At 34.4% G+C, this 15,199-nt stretch overlaps 1 protein-coding gene across 4 annotated transcripts in view; it reads right to left on the reverse strand.

The window, feature by feature from the left end:
* Positions 1-272: 272 nt before the first annotated feature.
* RBM26 (RNA binding motif protein 26) overlaps positions 273-15,199 on the reverse strand; it is a 57,386-nt gene continuing 42,459 nt past the window's right edge. For 3 of the 4 annotated variants that reach the window (XM_054189108.1, XM_054189107.1, XM_054189109.1), the window contains 5 exons: positions 13,342-13,446; positions 10,614-10,823; positions 8,055-8,141; positions 4,607-4,720; positions 273-2,391 (listed from right to left, as the gene is read on the reverse strand). In XM_054189108.1, coding sequence (XP_054045083.1) covers positions 2,302-2,391; positions 4,607-4,720; positions 8,055-8,141; positions 10,614-10,823; positions 13,342-13,446 — 606 coding nt within the window. In that variant the 3' untranslated portion in view covers positions 273-2,301. The remainder of the gene's footprint in view (positions 2,392-4,606; positions 4,721-8,054; positions 8,142-10,613; positions 10,824-13,341; positions 13,447-15,199) is intronic. The other variant, XM_054189110.1, reaches the window with a different exon arrangement.

Below are 15,199 nucleotides of genomic sequence, written 5' to 3' on the forward strand. Positions count from 1 at the left end.
ATGCAAAAGAACACGCTAATAATTGTCAGTGGCTTGTGCTGATTGACTGCAGTGAAAAGACAAGTTTGAGCACCAAAGCATGTAACACAACCACCTTAAGGCAGCACCCGCAGTCCTTTCCTCTGCTCTATCTGCTCTTTAAGACAACACACAAAAAACCTCCACCTCCTGGACCGTCAATCTGGCACCCTTCAGCTGTACTAAATTATTAAAAGAGAAAAGTAGGAAAGCTTGTATTTAATCCAGTGAACTAGAACAGCTCATTCAGAGCATTGGATAAAAAGGTTCTTAAAATATTTTATTTTGCCTGAAATTCAGCGTAAAAGGAAATCAATTTCCTCAAACACAATTCCTCATGGCAAGATTTAGAACTTACTGTAACAAGCATGGCAGTTGATTGTGAAATTTCAATGTGAAACTAAGACTATACAAAAATTTTAAGTGCATATTTTTGCAACAAGATATGCATACACACAGGGGCTTAGGAAAAAAAAAAAACCAACACAAAACTGACCAAAAAACCAAAACAACCCCAGAACAGGATCCAGGTCTCAAAACCCGCTCAAATAACTGAAAAGTACAGAATAAAAATTCTACAGCCAGAGCTCTTCTCTCTGGGATACTACTACTTTCCTCCATTCCTATTTTGGAATTTTAAAAAAAAAAAAAAAAAAAAAAAGTCAGGGACATGTCTTATAGCAGTTCTCCCCTACCTCCCCTCCAAAAAGACAAAAACACGGACTAAAGAAAATATACTGTTAACTGCATCTATTTGATAAATGAGATAGTGGTTTTATGCTGCAGTCGTTAATGAGTTGATGGGGGATGAAAAAAACCCCACCCCAACCAAAAATAAACCCTGCAAATCTAATGCTTAATAAACGGATTTTCTTTTGAAAACAGGCCAGCAGAATGCCACCAAATGGAAAACAAACCAGGATTTTCTGGTTACAGATGACCTTTACTGCGAAGGACTAGGCCATTCCCCTTCCTAAGACAAGGAGAAACTTCAGGCCTTACAGAACAGAATGGCGTGTTAGAAATGGCAAATTAAGTATTTCTGTGGAGTAGAAGTTCTACTAACATCTCATGTATGTACGTTTTTAAATGACGAATATGCACTATAGTGTGAACTTAGTATCTGCTGAGTATTACTTTTGAAATGGAAAAAATGTAATCATGGAAAAAATGTAATCATAGAAACACAGGAATAAAAATGATGCACCAGTGTGCATAGTCGAAGTTCTTAGAATAATACCCACCAAATGTTCCACTTGACCTAATGTATTTTTCTAAATTACATTTCAGTATTGTGTATTTCTGTGCAATCAAATTTTCTTCTACAGTTGCACAGTGCAGGGATACTGAATAAACTCCTTGTTGTTGGAATACTATTCTATTTACCATTTGACTTAAATCAGTTTAAAATTCAGACAACATCCAAAAGTTTTTATGCAACAGAGTACAGAGGGTGTATGTTAATGTAACTGAAACATCATTATGTTGAGAGTGTTTTTTTTTATATTCAATACTGTTTTAGTATAAAGTGATAAGAGCTCCTTTTGTGAATATGGGGGTGGGGGTTGCCATTTGGAATGGTCTTTTTTCTTTTCTTTTTTTTTTTTCTTTTTTTTTTTTTTTTCATTTGCCTTAGCTTTTTTGGTTATTGCTTTTTTTTTCTTTTTTCTTTTTTTTTTTTTTGAAGACCATTCCATTTCTTTATTTTTTAACATCTTAAAGTCATAAGGACTTATATGCAAAGCAGTCATACACTTTATCATTAAAACCCATAGGTAAAATACGTACACAAATCCAACAAAAGGCTAGTACATAGTAAAGCCTAAGCATACTACTATGCAATATTATGAATACGTAACTTTAGAGACTTCAGTTTAGTACTGTTATCTATTCATTTCTGAAAACATTCACAAAGATTTTAAATGCAAATTTTCATTCCGTATCTGGAATAGAACAAAAATTATCTATGTTATAACAACTTCTGGTCATTTGTGTTTGACCAATTCGGTAAATTACAAAGAACCCAAAGAATTCTGTAACTTTCTGTAGAACTATGTAATAAAAACATTGCATATGTTCCTAGTATGATGTCTTTAGCAATCATTTACTGAAATGTAACTCAAACATCAATCTCGCAAAACGTATAACCGACCAGCTGCTTTTTCGTCTATATCTGAATCCAACTTCATCACAAAACCCCTTTTAATACAAAGATGCAGAAGTACATTAGGTAATACTAATGCAACACAGGTGCAGTTCTAGCATTGTCATTGATCAGTTGAATCATCTTCTCCATGAACGAGATTCATTATCCTCCTCCTCTTCATCATCATCTTGAAGCAGCGAGTCATCCACCAAAGATTCTTCCTGAAACTTTAAGACAAAAATGTGATACTCTTATGTCAGAAAATGTTAAAAGATCAAAAGGCAAAATACAAATCTCTGATACTTGCAACTGAATAAATAACAATTTTTTTTAATAGGTAAACAGTAATGTGTCCAAAAAAGTGAGCTATATGTATTATATAAATATTTTAATAAATGGCAAATGAAACATTTTTTTTCTTTTCTATAGACTTCAAAATGACCAGGACATGTGCACCTCATACTTAAATAACTCTTTCAATTCTTCAGCATATCATTCATGCCCAAGCTGCAATTTCGCATGACACTTAAGATGCTATACTGAAAACTAATGTTAGTTTTTGCACGTTAACAATAACTATGCCTGTTTTCATCCAAGAACTTAATCTACCTGTGTCACAGTATCAAAAAGATTGAATCAGAGACATTTTCATTTTGACAGCTTAATCAAGCTTAAAACTGATACAAAGATTTAAAAGATCAGGGTGGGGAGACAGGTATTTACAGAAATTTAGACATAATACATTAACGTATTTTCAGTTGCTTTCACTAAAAACGTAGTAACTCGACAGACTTCACAGAAACCTGAATATGTCAAGTTGACAGTTAAAGGCTTCAGAGAGGCAAAGTTAAAAAAAAAGAAAGATAAACAGTGAGTTGTTTTAATTTTTGTCTACATATAGATAGACACAAGAGTGTATATATAAACTATCCTGTCTCAAAACTTTTTTGATGATTGCACCTATCACAGCAATTTCTGCACTAACTTAAAGTACTAAAACACAAGGATGTCTTTCCCTAGCAAAATCTCCCAGCTGCTAGATAACAGCTTCCTTGCTTATTCTTCTTGTCCCAGTAATTGTAGTTTCTTGCTACAGAATTTCCGAATTCAAGACGAGGTGTGAAGATTGATTTTTGAAGTTAAGGAGCCTTCTGGAGAGATGTGAGGCTCTAGGCTGAAGAAAGCCTAGAACTAAGCTTTCTCTCTTTCCAGTAGGCTGTTTTACAGGAGGGAGAAACTACTATCTTCATTACTTTTGCCTACAGAAAGTGAATTTTAACAAGCAGCTCTGTCGACACCTGACCTTTCTGTCAATGTATGCTCGGCTACTCTGAACCAGACTAAAACACAGAAGTTTTCTGAGGACTTAGCCTCTTCCCCTGGTGTCTAGATGTAAAATACGACACTGCTGTCAAAAAGGAGGAGTCCTGGGCACCACACAGTGCAGCACTCTAAGGTGCAGAAGGCTGAGTTGCAGTAGGGATGATCAAAAAGCCTGGAACAACTTCTACACAGGGGAACAACTGTAGGGACTCTCTAGCCAGGGAAAAAATGACAGGAGTCCACATGTATTAAGTGTCTCCGAGAAAGCGGAGAGAGAACGATGATTTTCTTTTTGATGCAAGAGCAGCTGAACATCAAAACTAAACACGTAGGTGGCAGGTCCCATATAAAGATACTTATTCTTGGTAGACATAGTTGAACAGTAGCATTCTCTGTTGCAGGACATTAGAGATGCTATTTAGATTCCAAAGAAACCAGACAAATTCATAAAGTAAACATCTATCAAGGACTTTCAACTACAAAGACATCACACCTCTGACTCAACAGGTCCCCGAACTGCAAACCACCGATGATTAAAAGCTTCTCTCTACTTACAGGTCTTATACTCTTCCTTGGTATCTGTTGTTGACTGCAGTAGAGTCAACCCTTTTTGCTAGGCACCCAGGTGTAGAATGTAAGGCATCTAGGAAGTCAGGTGCTTTCATAATTGAGTGGCTACTCAGCAGGTATTTTCTATAGCATCCAAGTCCAAAAGACCTACCTCGTATTTTCGTAACTAGACTAGGAGCCCTGTTTCATTATTAAGAAGGTCACTCTGCTGAATGATCTAGTTCCCCTTTTTTCTTTTCTTTTAAACATCAAGGTACTTAATTTCACTCAAGTCTTAAGTCTGATATCCCTCTTTAGCACAATATTCCTCAGCTGAACTAAAATGGTAGTTTAGCCATGGAAAAATGAAGGAAACCTTTTTCATGTGTTTACAATAGCTGCTATAAAATGAAGTTAAATAAGCAGCATGATGAGTTGCAGGCGTGCAGAAACTTAAGACATTTTACATGGATAAAGAATGTATGAATCAACGCATCATTTTCTTTTGGAAGACCCACATTATTTAATCTTAAAAGAAAAATGAAATAAAAAAAGAAAAAGCAAGCTTACTTCTTCTTCATCAGGTTCAGCTTCTTCTGTTTCAACAGCTGACATACTAGCAACAGGCTTGTTCCATGCCAACTTTAACTCTTGTCCTTTGAAACGAGATCCATGAATTGCAGCCTAAAACAAGTTTAAATATTTTAGTTATATATTTGTCAGGGGAAAAATTAACTTCAACAATGTTTAAATGCCAGAAAGTACACCAAAAACCAGGCAAACAGCCTGCTTTTTCAAAAGAAAATCCAGGTTGTAGTATGTTCATACTGAATTACTGTCAATAGGTTAAAACAAAACAACTTCATTCACAGCACATGGAATTCACACATCCTTTCGGGAAAATTATCAAAGTATGTTTAGAAGAAAATAAGCTTTGAAAACCATAAACCATTTGGTGATGTGGGTAACCTACTGAACCTTCCTGGTTTTTAATATTATCTTGATAGGTTCTTCACCTTTCAAAGACGGACACAAAATGGTTAATGCATAACTTACTCAAAGTAGTAAGACATCCCACAAATACAAGTGATTTAATATATTAAAAAAAACAACACCCAAACAACTACAAAAAGCCCCTTTGTGATTACAACTTAATCTACTGGAAAATGTTCCACTTCCTGTAAAGCTGTTGTAATTGAAATGTAAAAATTTTTAACTTATGGGATATTCATGCCTTTTCTAAGTACCAGCTGCATTAAGTGGCTGCTTTGGAAATAGTATGTTCAAATTAAAGTAACATGAATGAGCATAAATCAGCGTTAGCAACATTCCGAAATAACCGTCATAGTCACAAAAGATTTATAGTACAATCTGAAAGCACAGCATAATGTGAAATGTAGAAACAATTACATGTTCAATGACATCTGAACATGAATTGTGTGATATTAAAGTCCCCAGGTATAAATTTTAAATCTGTACATATAAATTTATGATAAATTTAAAAGATTCTATGCTTATTAAAATGCAGCTCAGGAGCTTTTTGTCCATGGTCTCATCACAATGTCACACAACTAGAATTTTTAAAAGTACTTATACGTGACATTTAGGTCCAGAAACAACTTGTAATCTTTGGAAGAAATTACTACTACATAAAAATGCAACATTTTACAATAGGGAATCCTCCTCTTCCTTCCAGGCTAGAACATATAGGTCATAAAGCCTAGGCCTATTTTCATTTAAGAAGGTAAAATATTAGCTGCATTTACTTCACAACTGGCCTCAACAGAGGTTTTTAATGATTACCTTCTACAATTTCTACAATTTTTCCAATTGCCAGTCTTAAAGTCTGCTTTAGTAGTAAACACAGAAATTCCAGTGGAAATATATTTAATATATAAAGAATATCTTAAGGAAAATACGGATTTTACTATATTTGATCAAACAAAGTTTTCATAAAATTTTAATTTAAAAATGAAGGTGCAACCAGACACAAAGTCATTCAACAATTAAAAGTTTTAAAGCTAACTAGAATGTGGACATCTCACACATCGATTCTAACCCAGCTGAAATATCCTCACTTTCCAGAGCATATTCTGAACTTCACCTTGAATACAGCTTGTGAACTCCCCCTATCCTGTTTGAGAGTGATTGAAGAAAAACATACTGCTTTTCCAATGCACTGAAATGCATAATAAAAAATAAGAAGAAAAGTAGAAAAAAAGTATATAATTTTGACTTCAATCTTTCCACCAAACATAACTCCCTTCTCCCCCTGCCCACGTCTGTCTTATTCTCTGCACTACCTTCTTTTTCAGGTGCTTCCTATCTGTACACTTCTATGTTTGGTTCCAAAATATTACAATTCCCTGCTTTTTGGGTACAGAAATTTAGCTAAGGCTGAAAACATTTTCCATGCCTTGCTGATAAACAAGTATCTGTAGTAAGATACTGTCAAGATCTTTGTTGTGAATCATACTCCACCTGGGAGAAGTAAAGACTTTATCTTGACAGTTCATAAAAACAGATTATTGGTTTTGGTGATCTATTTTTATTTTCAGGGAAGCAAATTCCCTCTCAATACTTAGAATATTTCTTATGTAAACTACATTGTGAAAGAATATGAAGCTGCAAAATGAAGCATCCAATGTCAGGAAGCAGCAAAACTAAAACTCCAACCTTAGTTCAGTCCACTTGTGAGTATACTAATTATAACAGCTTTTATCTGTGAGCAGGTATTTCTTACTCTCCACAGAACTTTAGTTCACTGTTGAACTGTGTTCCTTCAACACCGTTGTAGAGTACTGGTTTTCCCTATCAGTCAGGATATACTATGTACCATTAATTACACTTCCTTTTTAAAAGAATAATTACAATCTCCATACAGTTAGTGCTCATCACTGGTATAACTACGAGTTTCACAAACAAAATTTTTATGCTTCCGTAAAACATCTTTGGCATGCGCATCAAATTGTTTCTCAAAATATGTAGCCATAATGATACTGTAAGTGTTCAAAATTATTGTCCCCACTGGCTTAATCTGCACTGTCAATATCAGTATTACTGTCAATCAGATCACTTGTGTCTCAAGAAAAAGCATACAAAGAGTCTGGCCAGGTATGAAAATTGTGTTCAAGTAAACTCCACAAGACACCCTTTGTGCAAAAATAGAAACTTTGTGCAAAATACAAATAGAAAATGAAATCTTTCCATACAACCATACCGTAAATATGAATCCATTCTTTCTGGAGTCCCTATTATTTTCAGGATACTCCTTCCCAACAGTGATGCAAAGATTTTAAAGAAAACAGAAGCATTTGCAGGACAACTATGTTCATTATTTTGCTCAGGTTCCCATACCACCTACACCATGGACTGACTAAGGCAGAAGTCCTGCTGAGCCAAATGTGCAAAGTCCTAATGATCCATACGTGAGGATGCTGAATTACAACATACCTCAACTCTGGATTTTAGTCTCTAAAAGTTACTTATGTAACTCTATACTTCTGTAATTCCTAAATTTCTACGAAATATGCTAAAAAAGAAAAAAAAAAGGGAAAAAAAACCCAAACAAATCACATCACGTCAAATCACGTTTACACTATCACAGGTTTTCAGACAAAGGTAAATCCAACTGATCCCAAACAAAATATACAGGCTCACTCTGCAGCATGTCAGTGAAATTTCATGAAGACTGTGAGGGTACCAAGTCTTCAGGTGAAAACAACTGGCAATTAAATACAGATAAACCAAGACATGCAGCTATCAATTCCCAAGCATTTCCTCTTAATTCCTCTCTCACATCCTGTACTTGAGTTTGCTATAAATATAGTTTCCCAAGGATTTCAGTAAGATGCTGTTCAGACAGATTTGTTTAATCCAGAATGAAACTTTTGTGTCAGACTCCTTTTAAAATGTTTTTAAATAATTATTAGTAATAAATTTTATCAAATATAGAATTATAATGGAACTACGAAGTAGGTGAATGTTGCAGAGTATTTCCAACAAAGATCATACTCACAGCTTCAGCTTCTGCTCTTGTCTTAAAGGTAATCACCGCATGGAGAGAAGAGTCATCTATCTGGCAATCTTCAATTTCACCATATTGCTTTTAATAAATAAAAAAAAGGCTTAGTGAAATAGTTCTCCACCTCTAAAAATGCTGTCCTAAATCAAATGCCCTCAAAAACCATATAAAATTAGAATAGTGTACCTGTCACAGACTTAATGCCAACCACAGTACTTGTCTTTGCAAGGAATACAGTAGTTTTACTTGCATTTCTAAAATATAAAAGTGCTGTAGCCTCTGGATTTCCCAATTGTAAACATACAGGTATGAAGTAAAATTATGACAGAAAAAGAGGTCCTTCTGCTTCAGTACTCTCTTGATGGGGAAAAAGGGATCTTGAGATGATTCCATTAGTCTATTATGAAACTCTTCTACAAAATATTTATTAGATGCAGAGACTGTAGAAAAAGTTTCAAAACTTAACTTGATTTTAGCATATTAAAAACCTGACCCATCTATTCCTGTAATGGTCTCTATGGTATTGCTACCTTTAATGCTGCCATCACTGTAAGCTGCAATGCGCAACGTATCTGTATAGGTGGAGTGCACTGCTGATGTGCAGAGTTGTGATATCATATCACAGAAACAGAAATACAGCTCAGTGCATTTCCATGGCATTTGAAGCAAGCTTAAAACAGCAAATGCACAACCTGCAAAATGAAATAATTAACATTTTTTCTCAGCGTTATACTACTAACACTGTGAACAGAACTGCATTTGTTGATGTTACTACTTCTTTTTTGTTAGTATTTTTGGTTTGTTAAAGATGGTAAGTTTAACACTCCCTGCAATAAAACCGAAGTATAACAAAACACTAAGTTCTGAGCAAATTTATGATCATAAACTGACACCACGCAGCAAGCTTTTAATAGTGGCAGATTCTGTCTTTTTATATTCTTTGTAGTCACTAGAAGTACATAATGAGATTAAAAATATGAAAGGTGACCAGCAAATTTTACTTCAGCAACAATAAGGCAGACTAAATCACAATATAATGCTGTTGATGAAAACTAAATTTTTTCTTACACTCATCATTGAAACTGGACTCAGAAACGTCCTACAGATGAATAAGTGGATTGCATTGCTTCATTTTAAATTTATATGCTCTTAGATTTATACCAAAAATTTGTGAAGCTATTGCTCAAATGTTCAGTCCATCATACATTTCTATAGAAAGTACTTCCGTTCCCGTTAAATACACACACACATATATATACAAATACGTATAAAAGTTTCATCTGTCATTCATCTCTATAGAAAGTAATTTTCTTTCCTTTACGGGTATGATGGTTCCCTTTTTGTTCCCCTATATAGGAACGATGTGGTATATTTAAAGGGAACAAAATATATATGTACATTTTTCTATATGTGTATATATACATATATATATAGAGAGCGCTCCTGGAAACACGACACCTTAAAAAAAGCTGTATAATAATGGCAGTGTTTTGGTGTGGTTTTTTTTGGTTGGTTGGTTTTTGTTGGTTTTGTTGTTGGTTTTTTTTTTATTATTTTAAAAAGGACAGACAGGTTCTTGATGGCTCTTCTTCTTCTGAAAAGCTGCCTGCATGGCTGCCAGACAGGAAATATTAGGTACACTGACCGACCGGAGTAAAATTTACTGGACTTACTGGTTCTTCGATATCTACCTTCCAGAGAGGACCACTGCAATTACATATTGAAATACCTCCCTGCCAGCCCCGGACCACCCCCACCAAAAAAAAGAACCAAACACCAAAACACCAAAGAAACAATGGAGGGAGTAGGTAGGACATGACACAGATGAAGAGTCACACAATTTATGCCACTACACATTCTTAGCATTTGTTCCACAAAATAAACAAATTTCCTTTTATTTTTTTAAATGGAGGATAAGGGGTTTTATATGTTTATGTTGATTTCTCACTTTATTATATTTGTAAATAAAAATTTGATAAAAAATTATGTACATCAGTTTATCATTTTTTAAACTAAAACCATAACAAAAAATATGTAGAAAAAGCTCTGACTTCTTAAGCTTACAATGATGAATAGAGAGAAACCTTTGGATGCCCTGCCAAGATCTGAATATTCTCATCTTGATTCTTAAATTCAGAAAGTTAGGCAAAAGCACTTTTTAAGATACTTCAATAAAGACAAACAGACTTCAGGCACAGAAAGTTTGGCACTGAATCAGTCTTTGTTCTTACCATCCCTTCAGTTATTTTATTTCTATAACTAAAAATTTGTACCAATTTTACACACATCCTGAATAACTCATTACTTTATACTCCCAATTTCCCTTCTTTTTAAGAAAAAACCCCAAGTTTTGTAAATGCTATGCAGTTATAACTAGTTGAATCAATGGTGTAATTTCTTTGTTTCACCTTTTTCTGACACATTCCCTTTTTCCATATCATGTTAAAGATTCACTCCTAAATAGTATTTCCAGATTAATTGAATCAAGAGAAACCAAGTCATTCAACAGAAGAATGTCATCCACAGAACAGAAGAATTGAAATTGCCACATACCGCAAAATGAGGAAGAAGATCTTCTCTATCACTTTCTGTAAACGCAGAGATCTCTAATGCCCTAGGTCGATGATCCACAACTGCATGCACAGGAACTCCTCTGCCTCTACCCCGGCCTCGTATTCCTCTACCTCTGCTACGTGATGCACCCCGACCTCTTGCATGAACCCCTCTACCACGAACTGAAGAAAGAATCCCTCGTTTGGCAGCCTAAGATGTTTATACATAACATATTGATGTATTAAAATTCATAATCTAAATATTTAGACAAAATTAACAAACACATTCTGTTGTTTCCTAAAAGCACATCCCCAAACAAGCCTCAGAAAGAGCAGCTTATAGGTCTTAAAATAACAAAAGGTGAACATGTTAGTAACATTAAAAAGCTAATACTGTTAATTATTAACAGATCAGAAATAGGAAAAAAGAACACGGTGTTAAAAACAGATATCAAAAGAGCCCTTATCTGTGAGGGTAATTCCTCATAGGAGAAAGGAACTGCCGTAGAACATTGAAATTTCATCAACAGATTTTCTTGATGTGGTGACTAACTACTTAATTTGTTTCTTTATCTTTGTCTCTTAATATGTCTCAAAGTCCATCCAGGACTTTTATTCTGACCAGAATTAACGTAGCGTAACAGATTTTGGCCACAGGGTTGTGAAGTATGAAACAGAGGCTCTAACGAGCACCTCCAAGGACAAAGTATTTGCTAAAAATTTGGCTCTACATACACACTTACTTCCATTCCCACAATACCTGTGTATCCCTTCTAAAGAACTGGCATGTACTCTCCAAGAAAAGTCAGAAGGCCGATGACAGTATCTCTGACAGCCATTTAAAAAATAATTTGCAGAAGTTATTTTAAGTTTCAAAAAAACACTTTAAAGGATTTAGTTTCAGCATTTATAATAAGAAAAAAATAATAATCTTTTCAAACCCAAATAGATCTGATGTAGGAATCAAATCTTTAATGAAATCACCGTAACAATGTTTTTTTTAATATATTCTACAATGTTTACAACTCAAGCACTGACAGTACTATTTTAATGCATGCCAGTGGTGTCATCCATGAGATCAATCTGTTATAGCTTTATTAATGAAATTATTCAGATAATTATACAATATTATATAGTTCACTTTTTATTTTTTGTAAAGAGAATCCTGTGGATTTTGGTGTTTGTTTGGGTTTTTTTTTTTTTTAATATTTTTAAATAGTTAAATGAATAATCCAGAAAGTTAAAGATTGTGCTGACTCAACAATTAAGCTGTATAGTGTTTGGTTTTTCTCACAGTAAAATCAGGGCCACCTGGAACACAACAGCAGGTTATGAGCCACAGAAGCAACACATGAATATTGCAGGAGTTAAAGTCACAAAGACAATGTGTGAATAAAAATTTTTCTAAAGAATTTGCAAGAATACTGAAAAATCATATCCCTCTTGTAAATTATAAAGGGATACATTTTATGCTATTCCTTGGAACATAGAGGTGTGCTTTTACTAATAACCGTGTTTTTCTCTATCTACGTTGATCAGTATTTGCTAAAGGCCTCCGAATAATCATTTAACTAGCAAAAATTAATTTTCCTGAAAAAGCTACAAATTTTTTTTTCCCAACACAAAATACAAACAGATTCAATGACCAATGGAGTAGGATTAGCACACTAAACTATGGTGTAACTTCATCTTGAATGAACACCTACTTTTCTACTACTATTTTACATATTATTCAATTCACCTATTTTCTAAAATGTACTATTTATAAGTAAGCTTTCAGTACACCTATGAAGTATTATTCACCATCAGAATATATATTGTTAACATAAGCTTTTATGTCATCTCTATTCAGTTGGCTTGCCTTACTAACAAATCTGTTTTCACAATTAGCAAAGCTGCATAACAACATAGTTTTAAAGTAAGATTTTAATGCAACTTAGCCGTACGTATGTGCACTGTGTTCATATGTAGTTATACATAAGACATGACCAAACTTCATTAACACAAGAGGGATTTAAGCAACACAGCAGCCTGCTTAACAGTAAAAAGAGATAAGATTAGCATGCAATTAAGTAGATATTACACAATCATATAGGCAAAACAGTGCAATATAACACACAATAACAGCCACAGCATTCAGAAATTCTCAAAATAAGACACAGATATGAAGAATCTTGCACAGTTTTCTGAACTTTTTAAAAAGTACTTTAAGAAAATGCATGTTTCTATATATGGAACATTTCTGAAACATTCTATTTTCTTTTGGTAAGTCCTCCTTCTCTTGAAACCAGTGCTGTAACAATATTACTTTTGGCACTTCAGCCTTTTTGGTTAATCTCATTAAGAGGATGCTAACACTTAAGAATAAAAGATCAAGCAGTGTTTTTTTAACTCTTTTGTACCAAACACAACACCATCTACAGGCAACAATTTAAAAACACTCCATGCTTTCAAGGAAACATTGCTACCAAAAATCTACAAAATATCACGTCATCTAAACAGATACAGAATTTAAATAGATTAGTAATCAAAATTAAAGACAATTCTCTACCTCACTGGAATTCAGAAACTGATTTTTTAAAAATATTATTGCTAAATGCCTCCATCTATATGCAACTTAATATTGAACTCTGGAAAAAAATAGTTTATGATACAATGCACAAGATAATAAATATATATGAAAATATTTGATTAAGAGTTAATTGCTACAAAAGAAGAGACAAACATACTTCCAGCTGTAGTTCTGTATATTTTCGTCTTAATTCAGTAACTTCCTCCCCAGCTTGCATCTTCTTGTATAAATCCAGTTCAGTATCTAGTAACTCTTTCTGCATCTAAGAAATTGTTACGGTAAATTATTAGTTCCACAGTTCACATGTTCTACTGAGGAAAAAAATTACCAATGAAAGCCAAGAATCTACCGCTACACTCCTATCAGCAGGCTATTTCAGCAATACTCAGCGACTTAAGGATTGGCCAGCACTGGTCTCCAGGTAAGGCAGAAATCTGCCACAGCACCTCTATCTGGAAAACAAATTTCTAGAAACTCTAAGGAAAGGGAATCTGAAAACTAGAAGCTGTAGTGAAATTTTAAGCCTAACCAAGTTGTGGCTTATTAATTCAGATCCCAGCTGTAACTGCTTACTACAATAGGTTTACACCTTGAAAAACCAACCAAGCACAAGCTTAGGAGCCTGCTTAGCAAGGTAAAACTTCAGTGTATAGTAGTATGTTTCTGAGCTTGGTGATGTCAAAGCTTTTAAACTACCACACAAAGCCAAAGCCAATGGATTTCTTTCTAAACTAGAGATACACAAAATAGAAAATGCAAAATTGTATGGTAGTGATGATGAGATAAAAAGATTCTACAAAAAAAAAAACCAGTACAATCATGAATGAATACGAAATCTATAATCGGTAATGAGAAAAAGCATTTAAGCTCATCACAATTACATAAGTGGTAATTCTGTTCAGACCACAAAAGAAAAAACACAGCAACAAGACCTCTGCTAACAAAAGGCTGGTCTCTGATGCACCCAGAGTTGCCTTCCAGCACACAGTACCTTAAAAAAAAAATATTAGAAAGTTCAAAAATACATATGGAACCCAAAGATGTCTCTGAAACCAAATTTAGACATTTTCATTGCAACCAGTGAGGTGCACGTGCTGGTACAGGTGCAGGAAAGGGCATTACATGACCATGAAAATTTTATTTAACTTCTGTTCCAAATTGGAAGCTTTTTTTTTTTTTTTTAATGGAAAAAGCAGCAGCCAAATGTTCTGGTGACATCACAAATGAAGGATAAAATTATAGATGATTGTGAAACAGTTTTACATTTACACTTGTTGATTCAAAACCACAGCATGTAATATATTCAAAGGCTGGTTGTCAAGAGATGAAGGTTTCGCAGTTGTGACAGTTGGAAACCAAGTATCACCACTGAATGATAAAGAAGGGGCTTTTTGTTTCTTTGTTTTTTCCTGGAAGCTTTAAAAGAAAAAAAGCTGGATTATTCAACTGGCAACTTCAACCTGAACCCCTTTTAAGCCCCGTTTTCTGATTATCTACAGCAACCACAGAAGGAAATCCATTCTCCTGTATAAAGGTTCTCAAAGGTTTCAAAATTGGGAAGCATTTCTCTCAAATCCCACTGTGTTGCAACACATCAGTGACATGGCAAAACAAGCACTTTGGAAGTTTAATAATGGCTCGCAGTTAGAACTCACAAAGCAGCCAGTGACATGGGTGTTGTAAAGAAAGTCTCTAGACTTTTGAGGTTTATTTCTGGTGCTCTTAATGTAGACTTCTCTCTTATAGAGCTGTGCCAGGTCTCAAGAAGAAAATACCTCCTTCAAGATACACCAAGAGGCAGCAAAGGTTTCTACACTCAGGGGGGAAAAGAGTATTTTGTAATCTGTGTGAACTGGAACAAGACAAAAATAGGTAAAGATAATGGCACAATCACATGGGCCTCATCTACTTAATGCTTCAAGTTTGCAGGGTCTTCTGAGCTGCCCAGGTTTTAAACACTAAGCAAATGCAAGAGAACCTAGAGCAAAGTCTTTCAGAAAATTGTCAAAGTTCTA

Source organism: Rissa tridactyla, chromosome 1, assembly GCF_028500815.1.
Source record: "Rissa tridactyla isolate bRisTri1 chromosome 1, bRisTri1.patW.cur.20221130, whole genome shotgun sequence".
Classification (NCBI taxonomy): Eukaryota; Metazoa; Chordata; class Aves; order Charadriiformes; family Laridae; genus Rissa; species Rissa tridactyla.